We start from the raw sequence: 21,286 nt of genomic DNA, 5'->3' as shown, positions 1-21,286 counted from the left end.
GCCATCTTGCCATTCATTATCCAACTGCCCCCACTCTCATTGTCATGCATTTCTTCCCTTCTATAGATCTGATCCTCTCAGCCAACAATTTTCTTCCAGCCTTAATGCACACGTGTGCCCACACACAATTACTGTCTATTGTAGACTCAAAGAAATTTCTCTTTCAAATTTCTTTCAATTTCAAATTTCTCTTTCACTTATAAACCTCTTAAAAGAGTAGTTTCTCCCTGGCTGTTATTTCCTCAACCCGTTACAGCTTTCTGTTTCTACATTTATTGAGCATCTACTATGTGAAAACAAAAATATAGAGATGAACCAGGCAGTCCCTGCTCCTGAGGAGCTTCTAGCTAGTGGGGAAGACAGTAAACCAAACAATACAGTACAATAAAATAAATGCCATAATAGGGATATGTGCAAGAGGATCCATTGAAGGGTTGCCTGGAAGAAATTAGAAAGATTTCAGTGGTGTTTGAGATAGACACTAAACAATGAGTTCAATATTGCCAGGTAGAGACTATCTACATGTATCTATACATAGAGAGAGAAGGTTGGAAGAGCATACAATTGACAGAGGAAACAACTTACGCAGAGAGCTGAGAAACCATGATTTTGATGAGTGTTTAGGGCATCAGCTCAGTTTTGGAAGAGCTGGTTCCTGATAAGGACTGCTTACAGAAGAGATGGAGAAAGACTTGTTCAGGCCAGTAGTTCTCAAACTTTGGCGTGCATCAGAATCACCCAGGATGTACTCCACTCCCAGAGCTTCATGGTGGGGTATGGGATGAGGCTGGGTAGTTTGCACTTCTAGCAAGTTCCCAGGTGATGCTGCTGCCTTTGGTCTGGAGACAACAGTTTGAGAACCACTGGGTTAGCAACATGGCTTCTGCTTAAATTATTCTAGTGAAATTACTTTTAGGTGTGACCAAAGACCTTCAGCTGCCAAATGCAATGAACTCCTTCTCAGTCCTCATCCTCTTTGACCATTTTCAGCATTTGACACAATTGATGATCTTCTCAACTGGTCTCCCAGCTTTCAGTCTCACCTTCCTTTGTACATTCACTGTACTGAAACCCAGAGGACTACCCAAAATATAAGTATAATCCTATCATTCTGTACTTAAAACCCACCAGTGGCTCCTATTCCCTGTAGTTAGCACCCAAACTCTATAAGCTGACACAGAAAACCGCTGGCATTCGGGCCACATTTACCTCCTCTCCCTGCCCCAGTGTTGCACAGCCTATGTTCCAAAAACATCAGACGATAGTCCAGTCCCCAGACCCGCTGTGGGCTCATGTGCTCTTCAGCACTACACATGCACTTTCCTCTGCCTGGCATGCCCTTACTCCTTTCTCTCCTCCACCCAATCTTTCCCTTGACCTTTGGAATCCTAGCTCAAATGTCATCTCTTCTGTGAAGCCTTCTTTAGATTTGTTGTGCCTTTCCCTGTGTCCCCCCACCGTTGGCTTCTGCATATTATACATACCATTTAACAACTAGTTGAACATATGATTGTGATATTGGGACCTTCTTGAGTACATGGTCTATTTATTATTTTTGTTATTCTCATACAAAACATTCAATATAGATGTGTTGAATGAATATTCAACATAGGTACATAGTACATAGGATACATAGGGTACATAGGACACAATAAATCAGTAGTGATTTAGGTAGACACCCACTGCCTACCCAGTGGAACCTAGGGGTGGGTAGGCAGACAAAGAGGAGGAGGACATAAAGACAAACTTCATTCATGAGCAAGGGTCAAACATGCTACCTCTCAGCCCTCTGACTCTATGACTGAGATGTTGAACCACAGACTTTTATTTCACATGACTCTCTCTTTCTTTGATGACACACCGATTTGTCAGCTCCATGGACTGGGCAGTTATGCAGCTGCCTTTCTTGCTTTCAGCAAAATACTCTCCAAGGGACTTATCCTGAGCTAAAGATCAACATTTGTGGAGACTGAGCAGGAAACACGTTGGTTGCTTGGCTTGGTGAGCATACCACCAGCGGGCAGCTATTTACCTTTCATTCCTGTCCTACTGCTGAAGGAATGCTAGTGATTCTCTGCCTTTGGGAGGAACAGATCCTTTCCATGCTTCTCTTGCTCTTGCTCTCCCTTTCCTTCCCTCCCTCTCTTTCTGCTTTACCCCTGTACTTTCTGATTGCTGTGGTGACCAGAAATAAAACAGGCCTGGATTTCTATGTGACCAGCTTGCATTCTCCTCATTCTCTAATGATACCATCATCTTATGAAAGCATCTAGCTGCTAGTGAGCTCAGAACCCCCAGGCCTTTCATCACCTAGGTGATTTTTTTTTTTCATTTCTGGGTGCAAATATCCCTATGAGAGTAGTCATTTTTCACTGATTCATATATTCTAGGTGTTTTACATACATGATCCCATTAGATCCTCACAACATTCCTACAAGGTAGATGTCTTTATCTCCATTTAACAAATAAGGATGTAACATTGTGTGTCAACTACACTCAAAAAAATTTCTTTTAAACCCTGCAGATAAAGATAGTGAGGCTCAAAGAAGTTAAACAACTTATCCAAGCTCAACAAGCTAATAAGCGGTAGGAGTGGGATGAATAAGTGGTAGAAATAGATGAATCCATGTTGTAATAATTCCAAAGTCTCTATGTTTTCCATTATTTATGTCATCTTGAAGAAATGAAGAGGCTGAAAGTTATAGAGTCACCCAATGTTACATCAGGGACTAAGTTCAGGGTGGCCTGATTTCCAAGGTAGCCTACAAATATCTACTATATCAAGGGAATTATTCAAATGGGTATTTTTGATGGTCCAAGAATTTACAAAACTTAAAAAATATATTGAGGCGGGGCGCCTGGGTGGGTTAAAGTCTCTGCCTTCGGCTCAGGTCATGATCCCAGGGTCCTGGGATCGAGCCCCGCATCAGGCTCTCTGCTCAGCAGGGAGCCTGCCTCCCCCTTTCTCTCTGCCTGCCTCTCTGCCTACTTGTGATCTCTGTCTGTCAAATAAATAAATAAAATCTTTAAAATATATATATATATATATATATATATAGAGAGAGAGAGAGAGAGAGAGAGAGGCTATGATGTGAAAATGACCCAGATCTGGAAAAGCTGTCTAATTATCCATCAGTGTCCCTTATCCTGATTCTCCTTGTAGTCTATGGCCCTTTCCAGTTCAAGCACCTAAGCAGACCTTCTTCTCAATCCCCTAAAGTCACTCCCACTCAAAGCAGTGTTTTAAAAATCTTCCCTTCCCTCCTTCTTTTCCTTTTGGAGCACCAAGTACGACCAAAAAGGAGGAATAAGACCATGACTACAGGCACAACTAGTTTGACAAAATATAAATGATTGTTTATTTATAAAGCAAAGCCAAATTCGATAAAACAATTATTTTTTTTCCTTTTCTGGTCAACTTGACACTTGAAGAGTAGGTTTTCCTGAATATTTCCCTGCTCAACTGGTGCTCTTGGCATTGTGAATAAACAGAGTTGATGATAACATCCATCAGAGAGCTAAGCACACAAAGTGGGTGATAAAGTCAACAAGAAGCTGAAAACAAGATTTACCACGGATAAGCTGCCAAGAGTTGGCGCTAGATTCCAAGTGGACGCTGTGGCTCATCCATCTTCCCCCGTCAGCTTTCCACCCCAACAGTGTCATCTCTGCTTCAGCACTCATTACAAGAGAAGGAAAGCAGGAGAGGAGAGCTTAGGAGTCAACACAGGAGATGAGTACATAGCCTAGACAATGTGACTAAGATAAAATGCAAAGACTTGTTGATAAATTCTTAACGAATGCTATAAGAGAACCAAGAAGAGTATTTTAAAGTCAAAATAATCAACCAAATAAAGATGATACTCTAGGAGAACAAGTAGACACAAATGATTGCTGGGCTTCCTTTGAGCAACATTTTGTTTCGTGTCCTAGCCTACCTCAAGCCCAGCTAAGGAGGTTTTAGAGTCTGTCTATTGTCCAAAGACTTGAAACTGTTTTCCTTGGATTATTCCCAATCCTGTATTTTCCTTGCCTCTCTTTTCAAAAGTAGGTTACGGATGTTCAGATTTCCCTCAAGCATCTTAATGAGTTAGTCATGATTACAATTGCATCTTTTAAATTGCCCAACCCGTTGAAAGGCTGCCATGAAAGGAGCTTCTACAAACACAAGCTGGACTGTGTTTTTCATTTTCTTATGTTGCAAAATGTGAATGAGGAGTTGCCTCCAACTACATGATTAGCATAAAAGGTGCTGTAGCAGAGAGGAGGTAGGTGGGCTACTCTCTCAATGGAAAATGTTGCTATTGTTCCTGCAAGAAACAGGTACATTGAGACTCAAATAAGGAGAAGCTTATGGGTTTCACACAGCTCAGGGCACATAATAAATTCTCAAAATTTGTTTGCTAGCTTGGAATCTTCTCCATGATCTACACAGTCAAGTAACCACTCTGTTTCCTCACTATCAACACTTTTTGTGTTCTTCTTGTGGCTTGAATTTCAGCTTCATTACCTAACATGGTGTTTCTGAACCTTTTTTTTTTTTTTCATTATAGCCCTCCTACGGAGACTTTTCAGACATCTTTAAAGTGCTCTTCCACATAATACCACAGATAAATTGTTTTATCAGTTGATGTTCTGTGTTTACATCTGTACTTTATATATTAAAAAATTAAGTTGTTTTTCACCCCCTGAGAATCATTCTTATTCTTGTTGAGTATGCATGACCTGTCAGACCAGAGTAGTTTGATTTAGGATACAACAGAAGCAGATCACAGAGCTAAATGCTAGGTGAAATCAATTTGGGAAGAAAACCCAGGAAGATGGTAGGCATAAGAGTGTGTCTAGATTAAGCGTAGCGTGGGTCAGGACAGACAGCTGGCCACAAAGTTTAGCCAAATGGGACATAGGTTGTAAAAGGCAGTTTTGGTGGAAAACAGAACATGCTTCAAGGCAGGCAGAGGCAAGAGAATGTTGGTCCACTGGGTCAGAGAATGCCTCATACATAGAAATTCCAATATCCAGAAAAGCTCCATGGAAGGGAAATTCCTCTCAAGTCTGTAGCCAGACTAGACATTTGCCTTTAATTCTAAAGCATTCTTACACTGCCAAGCTGAATGTGCCCCATTGTTGAAAATCATAGGGGAACATGTCACATTGGTCCCTGTATTCCTTAAGAACCACCCACACCTCCCAGTACTTTGATCCGTCTGTATCAGTTGAAAGAACCAAGCCTTTCAACCTGACCTGGAACTGTACTATGGGGTTTATGTCCTCAGGCATTCATCAGGGTGATTGGATAAGAAGTCTGGTTTTCCTTTTCCTCAAGTCATTTATCTTCTGGAAATCCTTCCTCCCCTAACCTAAAAACAGGAGCAGACCCAGGGCCCTGGCTGAGTACTCTCAAAGCTGTGCTTCCTAAAGCCCTTAGGATCTCTTAGAGGTCAAGTCCAGCAGCCTTTCTCATTGATTTCCAAAGTCAGCATCTCAGTGGCATTTGGTACTGTTGCTCACACTCTCCTCTTTAATTAGAGGTCGTTTGGACTCTGGTCTTCATCACACTCTGTTTCCTTGAGTCTTCTGAACACGCTTTACAAGTGTCTTTTCAGTCTCCTCCTCTCTCCTTTCCTTTACTCAAGGGCATCCTTTATCTTTGGTTCATTTCTATTGCCTTCCGTGCCCATCCCCCCATGCTGATTTGTTCATATGTTCAATTTAAGTTAATAAATATTTGAGAACGTGTTTTGTGCTGGTATAAACAAGATATGGTCCTTGTATACTGCTGTAGAGGAACAGATGTGTATATAACCAAGTGAAACATAGTGTGAGATAGGAAATACAGATATTTACAAAATATTTTAGCACCCCAAATGAGGAGTTGATTAATTCTGTCTTGAAGAGATCACAAAAGACATCATAGAGGAAAAATCTTTTTAATTTGTTCCTTGAAGAATGAGTAAGAGTTCATAAAACAGAAAAGTTGAAAGAAAGGCATTACAGATAGATGAGGATGGAAAAGGAACGGCATGATCAAGAGAGGTTAGGAAGTCCATGTGACTTGAGGGGGAATAGGGGCAGGTCATCACAATGCCTAGCACATTCAATTTTTTTAAATAAACATGGCTTATATTTCTTTTTTTTTTAAAGATTTTATTTATTTATTTGAAACAGAGAGAGAAAGATCACAAGTAGGCAGAGAGGCAGGCAGAGAGAGGGAGAAGCAGGCTCCCCACTGAGCAGAGAGCCCGATGCGGGCCTCAATCCCAGGACCCTGAGATCATGACCTGAGCCGAAGGCAGAGGCTTAACCCACTGAACCACCCAGGTGCCCAAACATGGCTTATATTTCATGCACTGTGCTAGGTGTTGGCAATACAAAGATAAATAAGCTGTTCTCTCAAGAGCTCTAAGTATAGTACAGAGGTAGACATATTCAAAAAATTAATATATGCAATACAAGCTAATCCATGCAGTGATGGTAAGATGTATAGGAAACAAAATAGATGGTGACTAGCTCTGAGTGGGAGGATTAGCAGAGGATGCTTCAAAAAAAAAAAGTGATATCTGAGCTGAGCTTTAAGAGATAAACTGGAGGTGCATGGTATGGTAGGTAGAATAATGGCTCCCCAAAGATGCCCATGTCCTAAACCTATTAATATGTCACCTTACTTAGTGACAGAGATTTTGCAGATGTGATTAAATTCAAGGAAGATGAGGGGCACCTGGGTGGCTCAGTCAGTCAAGTGTCTTTCTTTGGCTCAGGTCAAGATCCTGGGGTCCTGGGACCCAGCCCTGTGTCAGGCTCCCTGCTCAGTGTGGGGGCTGGGGGAGGGGTGCTTCTCCCTTGCCTTCTACCCTCCCCCTGCTCATACTCTTTCTTTCATGTTCTCTCTCAAATAAATAAATACAATCTTAAAAATTTTTTTTCAGGGAAGAAATAAAGATTACAGATTATCTGGGTAAATGTGAAGTAATTATAAACATCTTTATATAAAAGGGAGACAGGAGTGTCTGAGTCAGAGAATATGTGACAGTGGGAGCAGGGGTTGAACTGACATGGCCATCAGCCAAAAAATATGGGAAACCTCAAAAAGCTAGAGACAGCAAGGAATAGATTCTTTCCTAGAAACTCCAGAAAGTATACAGCTCTGGCAACACCTTGGTCTTGGTCCCATGATACTCACTTCAGACTTCTGATTTCCAAAAAAGTAAGATAACAAGCTTGTGTCATTTGTAAGCCACTAAGTTTGTGGAAATTTGTTACAACAGTAAAAGTAAACTGCCACAGATGGAGCAGCAGGGAGGGTGTAGGGGTGGAGAACATACTAGGCAAAAGGAATGGCATAAGCAAAGGCACAGAGGCACAAACAAGCATGGCACACCCTTGGGGCAGGAGTTACAAGTACTTTAGTGTTGCTTAGGTTCAAAGAGCAGAAGAAAAGGCTGGAGTGTGACACAAGTGCCAGATGATATAGGGCCTTGTAAGGTGCTACCCTAATATGGAGCTTAAGTATTACTAAAGCTTAGAAGGTAAATCAGGAGCCATTCAAGGGCATTAAACAAAAGAGTAAAAACACCAGATTTTCAATTTTGAAAGAATGGGTGAATAGGGAAAAGCCTGGGACAGGGTGACTATTTAGGAAGCTATTACAAATGTCTTGGGGAAAGTGCCACAACTTGGACTAAAGCAGTGTGAATAGGAGCAGTCAGAATAAAGAGATATTTAAGACTCACAGAGTGATAGAATACTGGGGAAAAAGATAACGGGAAGAGTCAAGGATAATCCTAGATTTTTTAACTGGACCTTAGTGGATAGCCAGGCTGCCTACTGAGATAGGAAAAACTGGAGGAGCCTCTCATTATTTCTCAGATTCATGTTTTCTTTATTCCTGTGTCCAGTAGGCTGATTAGACTCATCAACCTGTATTTAGACTGTCTTTAAATTCTCCTAGCTACGTTTTCTAATGCTAGCCTTTCTCCTCCTCAATCCATTCTGTACGTTGTAAGCAGAACTAACTCAGTATTCAACAGACACTTATTTAGTGCCCATCATGTACCAAGGACTGTTAAAGACCTTGGGGATGTTATAACGAACAAAGCAATTTAAAAAATAAACTAGACTACATTCAATCCAGAAGGACTTTAGAAGGTAACTTTGGACTTTTCTAGCACGAATTCACATCTTCTACAACGGACATTTAATTTCCTCTGACTTTATAGCTAAATTTTTTGGTGTGTGCTCAAGCTGTCAACTAGCTTGTCCCAAGGTAAGTATAAGAAGTCTTACAAATGGGTTGTAACCTAAAGCAGTGCTTCTTATACTATCTGTGGCTTGTTGGGGTCTTTTGTTTTGTTTTGTTTTGTTTGGGGGGGTATTTATTAAACATTTCCCAACTATTAGGATACGGGATATTGGGATTTGGGGATATCAGATCCCAACATTAGGGATCTGATACCTGGTCTTCTTGCACATGACTAGTGCACAGGTCATGCACGTCCCATGTGACTCCCTGTGTGAATTCCACAACACCCAAACTCATCTATACCCTTCTTGGTGACATAAGTCCACAATGATGTGCTTATATGTCACAGCATTCTTTTTGTGCTCTGAAAATGTCTACATGCTTCCTTTCGATTTCTGTACTCTGAATTTCAACACTATCTTCAGACCACCCTTCAAGTCCCCACACTTACTGAATCCTTTAGTAAAACAGTTTTGAGGAATTTGAAACAAATTATATGGTGATTGCATTACTTGCTAGCCCACTGAAACCTATATTGGCCATGCTAGCTTATAGTTTTCCTATAAATAGAACCTAGAGTATGTGGAGGTAAGTGAATCAAGAGCTCTGGAACTGCTTTTTGGCATTTATTTATTTCCTCTTCTTTTTCATGCTCTGCATTTACTTCTTTCATCAGCTATCTCCTTAATCTACCCCCAGCTCATACATATGAAAAAGAAAATGTGAAAATTCTTCAATTCTTTATCGAGTTCTTGATGGAGATGGATCAACCACCTCGATTTCACTAGCCCTAAATAGATGAGGCTATTTAGCATAGATCCTACTTTAAGTCAACTTCAGCCTTATGAATTGGATGAGAGTAGGAAATAGGAGGAGGCTTTTGTCTCTGACTCACTGGCCCAATGCTGATGCTGGCTTTCCTCCAGCCACCAACAAGTATGTTTATAGCCTTATACTACAGCTCTTCTGGGACTCTTTTTCAGTCCTCATTATCTTCATCTTTTCTTTGGTTTTGACACCATTAATTCTTTCTTCCATGTGAATAAACTCTCTTTGCTTACAGCTTTCATGACTCCACATTGGATGTGTTTCTACTTCTTGATCTATTTCAGTTTAGTCTCCTTCTCCCTCTCCTTCTTTCCTAAGGGCCTCATCCTAGACTTTCTCCCCTCACTCCCATGATCTCCAGATGATCTCACCCTCTCCTTTGGACTCAGTTATCAACTGGATATACTCACGACTGACTTCCTGAGTATAAGACTCATGATTCCAACTGCTTTCTCAACATCTTCAGGTAAGTATCTCACAAATGTCATGAACTCAACTTAATGTTTTTTCCAAAAGCCTCTTCTTCTTGTATTCTGTATCAGAACACTGGCATCCATTTAAATATTCAAGATAAGTGCTTGAAAACATCCTTGCCTCTCCCTTTTCCCTCATTCTTCATCTTCAGCCAGTCACCACTCAATGTTCCAACACTGTTGTGCTTGCTCAATCATTCTGTTTGTCTCCACCTCGACTGCCTTGCTTTAGGCCCTCTCACTTCTCACCAGGACCATTCTCAGTTCTCCAAACCCTCAGATCAACAGTGTCATACCTGGACTCAGAGAAGCTAGTCCTACCTTTTCTAGAGCAACCTCTCCTCAGTTGTTATAGTCCTTTCTCTTGACAGGCAAATCCAGTCATTCATACTCTGGAATATTGATATTCACTATTCTTCCTTCTCTAGCTCCTTGTAATACAATAAAAATTCCTTTCTGTAATGGATTACTAGGACTTTCATACACAGGCCTTAACTGACTTCTGTAGACTCTTCTAGTTTAACAACAAACAAATCACCATGTGTCAAATGTGCCACATTTCCCACCATTTCTCAGGCCTCTGTACCTTTATGCATTCTGTTCTTGCCACCAGGTATGAAGCAACCCCTGCCCTCTGCCTTGATGGGGGTATTGATCATCTGAGACTTGGGACCTGAGCTTTCTTTCCTGGGACAACTCCTCCAAGCACAGGCTGCTGCATCTTCCTTTGCATTGCCATAGTACTCTGCAAGGCTCTTCATGGGTAATTCCTTCAGTGGAGGTTTTATGTGCCAGATGCTGGGCTATGTTCTAAAGGTACAAAGAAGATGGTCCTACCATCAAAGAGCTTGCCTTCAATTAGTGGAGAAAGGCGTAAGTGTAAACAGCAAATACATTATTTGTTTTTAAGAAGTCAATGTTACAAATAGTACAGGTGCCATAGGAGAAGTATAGGCGGCACACAGTGGACAATAACCAAAGGCAGGAATGGCCAATTCTAATTGTGAGATTGGAGATTGGAGGAGAGAAACCTGAGGAAATATGTTATAAAGGAGACAACCCGGTCAACCGCCTCAGGTCCCCTCCCCCTTTGGGAGCTTTATACTATCACTCAATAAACTATCACTCAATAAACTTTGCTTTGCTGCCCCCCAAAATAATAATAATAATAATAATAATAATATATTATATATATATTATATAATGATGATGATGATATGATGATGATAATAATAATAATAAATAAAGGAGCCAACCCTCCTGGAGGATGATGAGAGGAGGGCTTTGTAGGCAGAGGACAACATGAGCAAAGGCCTGGCAGGACAAAACTGCATGTGCTGTTTAGGAAAAAGCAATTGGTCCTCTGTGGGTAATCTTGGACATTGGCATAGATGCAGTTAGACAAGAAGTTGGAGAACGAGGAGGAGGATTTGCCCTATAGGCAAAGAGGAACCACTACAGGGACAGACAAAATGTTTCAATTCATGGTTTTATTTTTTTATTTTTTTAAAGATCTTATTTATTTATTTGACAGACAGAGATCCCAAGTAGGCAGAGAGACAGGCAGAGAGAGAGGAAGGGAAGTAGGCTCCCCGCTGCACAGAGAGCTCAATGCGGGGCTCGATCCCAGGACCCTGGGATCATGACTTGAGCCAAAAGCAGAGGCTTTAACCCACTGAGCCACCCAGGCACCCCCAGTTCATATTTTTAGAAAGATCATTCTAGCAACAATGTACAGAGTGCAATATAACACTTTTTTTTCCCATTAGATCTGAGCTCCATGATGTCACCTTCGTCTTTTTCCTCCTAGTGCCAACGCACTCATTCACCAAGCAATGCTAGAGAGGCTGCCTAGTGCTGGTGCTGCAGTGTGGGTCTGAGAATCAAGGGACCTGAGCTCTGGGTCAGGCTCCGTGAGACATCAGCAGGTCCCTCTGTGCTCTGTGCTTCAGTTTCCTCATCTATAAAATGGTGGCTTACTCAAGATCATCTTTCAGTTTTCTTTTGCTCTAATATTCTGTAATGCTCTAAGGGAGGTTCCTTTTTTTAAAGCTTGCAGTCAGTGTTTGACAATACAAATATCAAATCTGTCTCCAGTTTATAGAGGTGAGTGTCAAGAACTTAGTGCACCATGAAGCACAAGTTGAGCCAAAGGTTCTATAAACCACTCTCTGAACAGTGGGCAATGATTCTGGTTAAACTGTTCACACGATAAAAGGGTAGGTGCTTCCTGTTGTAGAGGGGCAGAATCGTGTCCTCAAATGTGTATTCCTTTTATAAGGAAAAGAATCAGGACTTCAATTATTATGACTATAAGCCTTTAAGAGATAAGATAAATACATTTTGAAAACATTAGAAGCTTGAGGGAAACCCGGTGGTTTTATTTACTTTAAATTAGTTCTTTACTTATTGGCCCAGTAGAATTCACAGAGCTCTATCAGACTCTTCATGTTCCTTCCATAATTTTTGTATCTCTTTGAGTTAGTAGAATATGCTCTGATTTTATTGACTCATCAGTGTAACACTGATTTCCATAATTTAAAATTCAGGATCCTAGCAACAGAGTCAATTTTTATTGACAAAGAAACAGACAACAACAACAAAGCACAATGGCTTCTCTTAGTCTTCATATCCTTTGATCTTTATCTTGATGAGAATATAGCCTTCAAAGCTCATAAAATAACTTTTTTAAAAGAATTTATTTATTGGGGTGCCTGGGTGGCTCAGCGGGTTGGGCCTCTGCCTTCGGCTCAGGTCATGATCCTAGGGTCCTGGGATGGAGCCCCGCATCAGGCTCCATGCTCAGTGGGGAGCCTGCTTCCTCCTCTCTCTCTGCTGCCTGCCTCTCTGCCTACTTGTGATCTCTGTCTGTCAAATAAATAAATAAAATATTTTTAAAAAAAAGAATTTATTTATTTATTTGACAGAGAGAGAGAGACAGACAGGGAGGGAGGAAACACAAGCAGAGGGAGTGGGAGAGGGAGAAGCAGGCTCTCCACTGAACAGGGAGCCCCATATGGGGCTCGATCCCAGGACCCTGGGATCATGAACTGAGCTGAAAGCAGATGCCTAATAACTGAGCCACCCAGGCGCCCCTAAAATAACTTTTTTCTTTTTTTGCTAATATGATTTTACTATTCTTTACCCAGAGGGGTTTTTTTTTTAATTAAGAAAACAAATTACCTTGATGCATTTCCCTACCTTGATCTTTGGAATTCTCCACCATTGATATTGGACTATAATTATTTAAATTTAATTTATTAGAGATCTTGTTTTTTAATTTTAAAGTTTTATGTCTTACTAGCTTATTGCTGAGAAATAATGCTCTATCCAGTACTAAGCTCAACTACATAAATCACCCAATTTCTTAATACACTATTCACAAACAGAAAAAACAAATCCTCACTTTGACCATATTCTCATAATAAACACTGCCCTTGAATTTCTTTCTACTGTAAACCCTAGCTGATGAATCTGTGCCAGGGCATGATTTTATAGAGTGGCTTGTAAAGCAGCCACGGTCATTTGAAGCCACAGATGCTTCAGCTGAGGTGCACCTCTTTATAACAAGCCTTTAGAAGAGGAAAAGAGGCGTGTTTATGAGTTTGGTGGACACGAAGTGGTGGCACCACCCTTCCCTTCTTCTCTCACAAACACTCTCATGATCAGGTGGGCGAGTGAAGCCTGTGATGCCAGTCACCCTGTGGGCTTTGACTTAGCTAAGCGGCGTGGACTCTGTTTTCAGTTGCTTGGCTTGTTCTTAAGAGAATCAGCTAACACGTTGGATAGGGGTCTCAGGACCCCAATCTAAACAAACAAGATGTGTGGTGTAGCAATTCCACCTCTAGGCTCAGCCTTCTGAAGTGCTCCTTTCTCCACCCCTCAGCCTGCCCTTCCCTGACTGGTCCATCTCTCTGAAGCTGTTACTGAAAAAGGGACTTATTCTCATTGGTTCATTTGCCCCTAAACCCATTAAGGGCATCTGGTCTTGTTGAGCTGCAAATGAAATATATTTGGGGACATAAGATTAATAGCCTTTGGGAATTAAAAAGTCTTCTGGCCAGGTCACCATGACACAACAGAAAGTTCTAAAATTCATAGCAAGTTTTGAAACAAAATATACTACCTAAAATTCGAATGGAGTATAATTTATGTCATGAAGTAAGTCAAAATAACATTCTTTAGGAAAATTCCCCATATACAGGCTAACCTTGCTGTCCCTTTCCTTATCTCCAAAATGAGATGATTACAAAAAAAATTTTAGTACCCTATGCAAGAAGTAATAGTGGGAAGAGGAAATGTTTTCTCTGGAAATGAGTTTCTCCTCCTGATCATAGACCCAGAAACTGGAGAAAAGAGGATGAGAAGAGTTACTGCAATGTTAAAATATCATAAATTATTAAATAATGTCTGAATGCTTTCCCATCCACTTCTTTTTCTGAGTTTTTCCTAAGGGTATCAAATGTGTAAAGGCTAGGGTTACATCAGACTTGGGAGAAATGAGAGGGAATTATGTACTGATGAGAAAAATGGCAGATAAGAGAAATGAAAGAGGGGAGCCTGCATGGCTCAGTCAGTTAAGCATCTGCCTTCGGCCAGGGTTGTGATCCTGGGATCCTGGCATCAAGCTCTGCATCGGGTTCCCTGTTCAGTAGGGAGCCTGCTTCTCCCTGTCCCCCTGCATCTCCCTCTGCTGCTCCCCTGCTTGTGCTCTTATCCTCCCTCTCTCTCTCTGTCAAATACATATATAAGATCTTTTTTAAAAAATCTTAAAAAAAAGAAAAAATGAAGAAAAATGAAAGCTATTTTCATATTTGTCATATAAGAAGATTTTAGTGCACAGAAATAAATTTTCTTTTTTTCATCGGTGTATAAGTTGCTTTCTCATACGAGCATCTGAAACCTGTTGAGAGCAAGGTAGAGCAATGTTGGCTCAGCTTATGAGAAAATGGCCCTCCACCATCTAGCCTCACAAAAGCAACTCCACACTTACTTTGTTTCTGAAAAGGTTGCTATCCAAACAACCATGTCTTGTGGAAGAGAGGGCAGAAAAAGATGATTTTTACAACTAACCTTGTCATTTTTAGAAACAAAGTTAACAACTGTCAACGAATAATAGGTAATTGCCCAAAACAAGGGTACCAAACTCTGAGAGTTGTTTTAACAAACCAGGTACTTGGAGATGCTTAGTAGTGGGGTGACTAACTACAGAACAGAGGTAGCTTGGTGATTGCAAGTGTGGCCTCCAGAGTCAGACCATCTGGGCAGGAACCCTGTCGCTTACTAGCCATGAGATCTTGGACACATTATTTACTCTCTGCCTCAATTCCCTCACCTGTAAAATGGAAATAACAATGATGTATACCTCATAGAGTTTTAAGAGGTTTGAATGAGTTAGTAAGTGTAAAATGATTAGAAAAGTGCCTGGCATAGAGTAAGCAACCAATAAATGTTAAGATTGAATTATACTGATTGATTTCACTTTAAAATTCTTCATAGTGATGAATGGCTTAAATTTTTTTTAAAGATTTTATTTATTTATTTGACAGAGAGAGATCACAAGTAGACAGAGAGGCAGGCAGAGAGAGAGAGAGAGAGAGGGGGAAGCAGGCTCCCCGCTGAGTAGAGAGCCCGAGGCGGGACTCGATTCCAGGACCCTGAGATTATGACCTGAGCCAAAGGCAGCGGCTTAACCCACTGAGCCACCCGGGCACCCGAATGGCTTAAATTTTGAATGTGGGATAGGATTGAGACTGAAATAATACAGACCATAGATCTAGAAACTTTTAAAAATGACTCCTAAAATCTTCTGTCTCCTGCAATCCTCATTGTTGACATCAGAGCAGAGACTGAAATCTTTTCAGCTAGAACCCACACCTATAATCAGAGAGCCAAAATTAAAACCAGTTTATAAAAGTGAACTTTCATTTGGGCCCCTCCTCTTGTTTATTCTCCTGCTCTTATCCCTCTTTTCTACTGGTGTTAACATTTTCTTCAATTAATATAATTTGAGTTCCAGTTATAGTAAAGATGCTGGGCTAGATGCTCTATAGAAGTCAACTATAGATATACACAGTATTTAGAGTTAAAGAGACTATTACAGAAATCTTCTAATTGTGCCCAAAATTAACATTGCTAGGGAAAACACCTTCCACAAAGGCAAAAAAAATTTAGTGTTCAGCTTCATTCTATTAAATAAGTAAAGGGCCTAGAATTGTTGATGACAATTGTTTTCAATTCCCTTCCAGTAACAAAGGAATACTATTTTTAAAAAAGATTTTATTTATTTATTTGACAGAGAGAGATTGAGTTAACAAGTAGGCAGAGAGTCAGGCAGAGAGAGTGGGGGAAGCAGGCTCCCTGCTGAGCAGAGAGCCTGATGTGGGGCTCCATCCCAGGACTCTGAGATCATGACCTGAGCCAAAGGCAGAGGCTTAACCCACTGAGCCACCCATGTGCCCCCAAAGGAATACTCTTAACCTGGGAAAACAGGGCTGAGTTTGTGGGCCTACTTGCAGGCTGAGTGAAATGGGGCATGCACCCCAACTTGGGAAGTTTATTGTCAGCTGGCCCTTATGAGTTAACACATGACACAACCAAGTGTTGTGTCTTAAAGGGTTATGGGTGGGACCATTACACTCTACTGTGGCTTTCCCACTGTGATTCATCGCTTGGCCTTATAATACAGGAGAGTTGGATCATGCCCTCTCCCCTCTTTGCTGCTCCCACTGATGATTTGAAATGCCCTTGTTTTAGGTGATTGTCATGCTGGAAATTTAGGCTCACTGTTGCTTTTAGGACTGGAAATCAAAAGCTCTCTCCTCCATCCAATGTCATAACTGTATATCTAGAAATTATTATAAGAAAACATAAAGTAGTTAATTTGCTTATCAAAAATAAGTACATAATACCAAGCTGAGCATAGAAAATAAACACAAATTCTTGGTACAATGTAAGTATTGTATTGGCCAGGCCATGCTGTCCCCAACCTGACCCCTCTGCCCAAGCTGATGTCTGCCTCTTGCAGATACAGCCCTGCCCAATTCTTGTGCCAATGAGAGCCAGATGTTATTCCAGTTCTTTCTCCAAAAGAGAGGGGGAGAAATCAGGAAGTAGTTTACTCAAACCTCAATTCCCAGCACCTAGTCCAATACCTGGCACAGGGCCCAGAACATAAAGAATACTCAGTAAATACTGCTTAAATGAACAAATAGACTGCCACCCCCATAACAAGTGTCCAGTGACTTGGGATGGACTTATCCTCCTAAGGCTTCTGTCTTCATTAATCTTCAGTTTCCTTATCTGCCTCTCACCATGTGTGACTGACCATCCTGGCTGGCTCTTCTGATCCAGTCACCTGACCCTGGTTCCCCTTGCAAAACCCCTGGGAGGATCACGGCATAGCCTGCAACACCAGCTGATGGGCCAGGAGTGAGTGGGATGGTGGGGGTGGCCGGACCTTCCTTACCCACCTATCCTACAGTTCCTTCTCCCTAAACCAAGGCCTGTTTCAGGCGTCTCTTACATTGCCCAGGAACCTCTCGATTAGCAACCCTGAATCCTAATATTGAGTATCCCCTCTCCCCAAGGCTTTGCACTGCTTCCTAAGTCATTCCTCGGACACGATCGCCACAGTCTTCTGTGTCATGACTCAACTTTGACTCTTTTTGCCATAAGTCATTTTACTCTCAACTGTTTTGCAGTTAAAATCCAAATATGAAATCCACATTAAGAAAATTTTGTCACGGATTTGCTCAAAGCTACAAGGACTTGACTTTACCTGGTCTGTTTCTTTCCTGTTTTGCAACTAGCCAGTCTTCTCTTTCTGAAAAAAACTGAAGTTACTTCTGTCTTAAAAGAATTTTCCTGTCCTCATCTGATTTTTATGGGCTCCTTCCAGTAGTGGATTAAATACTCTCTCCCATGCTTCTTATCAATCTGCACAGTCTTTTTCCTTTCCATCCCTTTGTTTTCCCATCCCTTTTCTACCATATCAATTAAGGCTTTCATTAACTCTTGCCTCAGCTATAGGAGAATCTCCTATATGGTCTTCTTACTTATTATCCCAGTTTATAATAAGGCCCTTGCCCTCACTTTCTATGGGGTCTGAGCAAGTTGCTTTTGCTCTAATTTGTTCTTCATCTGTAAAATAGGCATATTATGCTATAGACATTACAAGGTTATTATAAATACAAGCAAAGATCCTAAGTTCTCCCAGGCTTTAAATCCAGATGCTAACTAAAAATCTTAAAATAGTTCTCATCCTCTCCCAAATATTTTTGGGAAACCCACATAATGGACCAACTCAATGAATATTTTATTGAATATTCCGTGCCAGTCACTGATCTAGGTTCTGGGGACACAACAATAAACACAGAGATACTACTTTTGTTAGAGTTTATATCTTAGAGTAGGAAAGGGGACAATTTGTTTTAAAAGAAGAGAAAGGGGAGCCTCTGTGGCTCAGTTGGTTAATTGACAGCTCTTGATTTCAGCTCAGATCATGATTTCAGAGTCCTGATATTGAAGCCCTTGTGGGGTTCTGTGCTTAACGCAGAGTCTGCTTAAGTTTCTCTCTCTCCCTCTGCCCCTTTCCCCTGCTCACTCTCTCTTTCTTTCACAAAAAAAAAAAAAAAAAGGAAGAAGAAGAAACAAGAAAAATTATGGTATGTGAAATGGTGATGAGTGCTGTGGAGAGAAAATTATGGTAGGTGGTACTAGGGGATGGGACAGTAAGGGTAGGGGGTGTTCAGTTTTAGTTTTATACAGAGTGGCCTCACTGAGAAGGTGTTGTTTGTGCAAAGACATTGCATGAGTCATTAAGGCGCAGATGTTACCTGTGTTCTTGAATCATTTATTGTCACAGCTAGCTTAGCTGGACACCATGATGCTTGCTCTAGCAGCACCATGGTGAGCTAGAAGCCCACAGCAGTGCCTTTTTCAGAGCCCTGCACTGTCCCCTAGTCAACGATGCTTTGAAAAACAGGAAGTAAGAGAGTCCATTTTTTCAGCATAATTAACACTTAAGGTAAGTGTTACTGAGCTAACAGAGCTCAGGTACTGTTACCTTACTGACAAAATTTTTTTCTGCCCCCATGATTGGCCCCATGATGCTAGGAAATTTAGGGCTGGATAGCCCCTATGATGCCTGTCAGCATCTTCTTTCAAAGTGAGAAAGGAAAAGCTCTCTTCCTGGAGATGCTACACCCAATTGCCCACAGGGTAATAGGCCCCAGGGCATCACTGGGCTTCACTAAATGACTCTTTCTATTACACAGAGGCTTTTCTTTGTTTTCTTCTGGGAAGACACATACTGAATTAGCTGAATTAGGGCCTACCCCATGACAGCCAGATTGGCCATGACCTTCCAGGACTAAGCCCAGCCTTATCATTGCAGACTCCTGCCTCAACAGGCCATGCTCTCCTTGGGGGCCCCACTCTACCTGCCGGTAATCTACCTCTGGAACTCCCCCTGGACATGTCCATGCATGACTAAAACCCTACTGTAGGATTTGAGTTTTCCCCTCAGAAAACTTCTCAACCCTCTTGTAAATCAGTGGATACCAATCATTGCTTGAAGGAAAAGGATATTGTCTTACTCAGCATCACAGAAATATTTCTCTTAATTCCGGCCCACCTGGGGCTTTGTATTACACAGTAAATAAAAACACTATTCCTAAAGTGACTAGCTCAAAAATCAATAACTATCATAATTATGTACGTAGTTAAATTATGGAGAATTATAAATTTATTCTTTGATTTTAATTTTACAAGGTGTTTTACAAAATTATGTATTATATGATCAGAAGCAAATTCTTAAAATAATAATTTTTTAAAAAACCCTCTTGACACCTGTTTTCTTCCCCTCCTTTTCATCTAAACTTCTCAGAAGTCTCATCTAAACTTCTCACTATTTCCACTTCCTCAACTTGCTTCTGTCTGGTTTCTACCCCAACCATTCCTCTAAAATTGCTCTCCCTGAAACCACCAACCATTTCTTAATGTCATTCCCTCAGGAATATGTGGGTGGGCTGGGAAGGGAAGGTACCCTCAGGTAAGTGACAATTTCAAGCACAGTAGATTTGGGTAGAAGGGAAGGGGCAAGGGAGCAAGAAGTGAGGCAATTTACATCCAAGCTAAAAGCATGATCCAGACCCAAAGTTGAATCCAAACACTCACCATATCCAAGAGTCAAGCAGTCTAGTTGGAAGCAACTCACCTAAGTAGAAGAAAGACTCCAGAGACAAGCCAACTCCAAACAGGTAATAAGCTGACAAATCAAGGTAGTTCCAGAAGGAAGAGTGCAAAGACGTGGCAGACCAAGAATTCCAAACTCAGCAAGTCACTAGCTGCAGTTAGCTGGGCTTTCCTGGGAGTGCCTGATGAAAAGTCCTAACTCACAAGGTCACTTTTCTGAGGTGAGAGAGGGGCTCCCAGGAGCACTCCTATACTGGATATGTCAACAAAGTGCCTGCCACACCCAACTTCCTCTTCAAGATGAAACTGCCCCACCCACAGCCCCCTGCTCTGAGAAGCAGAGCTAGGTTGTTCTTTACTCAGGGATGGCTCCTGATTGGACCAGGGATTGGACCCTGACATTAGGGCTGCCTCTCCAAAAATCAGGACTCAAATGGAAAAGATGAATTGGGTGTACCAGATTCTCTTCTTCTAGGATGTGAATTGGCAGACATGGAAATAATGAGGGCAGTAAGCCATGGAAACTGAAGTTGAAAAGATGTCATACAGTGGAGTAAGGGCAATGCACAGTCACACAAACCAAATCTATGAGGAAGCAGGAGTATGATAAGAAAGCAGAATTTATGAATAAGCAGCAATTGTGCAATAGAAAAAATACATGAATAGTAACCAGAATTTGTTAGTTGGAATAGGATAGAAGGAAGCAAACCTGCAAAGTGTAGCTCAGAAATGGTGTACCAGTGTTCAAAGATCCTATCATCTGGCTCAACTAAAAGCCACTTTCCTGCCACCTAGGTTTACTAAGCCTCCTGTGTTCTTCATCAGGCAACCCCAGCTTCCTGGATTCCCTTGCTAAAGCTTGTTGGGCACCTACTATTAGCTAGGCATGATTCTAGGTATTTGGGATCCAACAGTGAACAAAACAGGAAAGTAGTTGTAACAAACAGCTTATTACTTCAGGTAGGGTATCTGTTTCAAAGGGGCAAATTCAAACAATTCCTCATGCCCTCATTTTTTCCCATGGTCCAGCTGGTGAGCTCAGTTATGGTGTCATAATGAGTCTTAGGAATACAATTCATGTTTATCCCCCCTTGTCATTGGGATAGTGGCTGGAGAATTAGGATAAGAGAAAAGAATTGAAGAAGCTGGGAGACTGGACATGGGGGAAGTCAGCTGGTGCTGACATATGACAATGACAGCAGAGCAGCTGAATGCCCAAGCTTTCAGTAAACTGGGATTGGAAACTTGGCTCTACCACTTACTCATCTGGTAAGGCCAATCGTCTCAGCTATAGATTGGAAGTAAAACATTATCCATCTTATTGCATTATTGTGAGGATAAAGTCAGAAAACACATGCAAAGCATTTAGCACAGTCTGTGGCCCAGAGTAAGTGCTCAATAAGTGATAGCTGTTGTTGCTGGTGCTCTTATTATCAGCAGTCCTCTAGCTTTCACGTTCAGTAGATAGGATGGCCATGGACATGCTAGGGGGAAACTGGATGGCATCCTACAGACCAACCTTTCCTTGAAGTCTGCTGCCAGCCAGAAG

At 41.3% G+C, this 21,286-nt stretch overlaps 1 protein-coding gene across 6 annotated transcripts in view; it reads right to left on the bottom strand.

The window, feature by feature from the left end:
- NOTCH2 (notch receptor 2) overlaps positions 1 to 20,010 on the bottom strand; it is a 195,036-nt gene extending 175,026 nt beyond the window's left edge. For 4 of the 6 annotated variants that reach the window (XR_004385424.1, XM_032881302.1, XM_032881303.1 and 1 more), the window contains exons 1-3: positions 19,760 to 20,010; positions 10,127 to 10,350; positions 3,573 to 3,683 (exon numbers count right to left, since the gene is read on the bottom strand). Coding sequence is in view for 5 of the 6 variants with exons in the window: in XM_032881302.1 (XP_032737193.1) it covers positions 3,573 to 3,683; positions 10,127 to 10,301 (286 nt within the window). In the remaining variant the exon portion in view is untranslated. The remainder of the gene's footprint in view (positions 1 to 3,572; positions 3,684 to 10,126; positions 10,351 to 19,759) is intronic. The other 2 variants (XM_032881298.1, XM_032881299.1) reach the window with 2 other exon arrangements.
- Between the last annotated feature and the right edge of the window lie 1,276 nt (positions 20,011 to 21,286).

Source organism: Lontra canadensis, unplaced genomic scaffold (assembly GCF_010015895.1).
Source record: "Lontra canadensis isolate GAN:19392208 unplaced genomic scaffold, GSC_riverotter_1.0 scaffold75, whole genome shotgun sequence".
NCBI classification, from domain to species: domain Eukaryota; kingdom Metazoa; phylum Chordata; class Mammalia; order Carnivora; family Mustelidae; genus Lontra; species Lontra canadensis.
The sequence above is the reverse complement of the archived record's forward strand: the minus strand, read 5'-3'. Positions and strand labels throughout refer to the sequence as shown.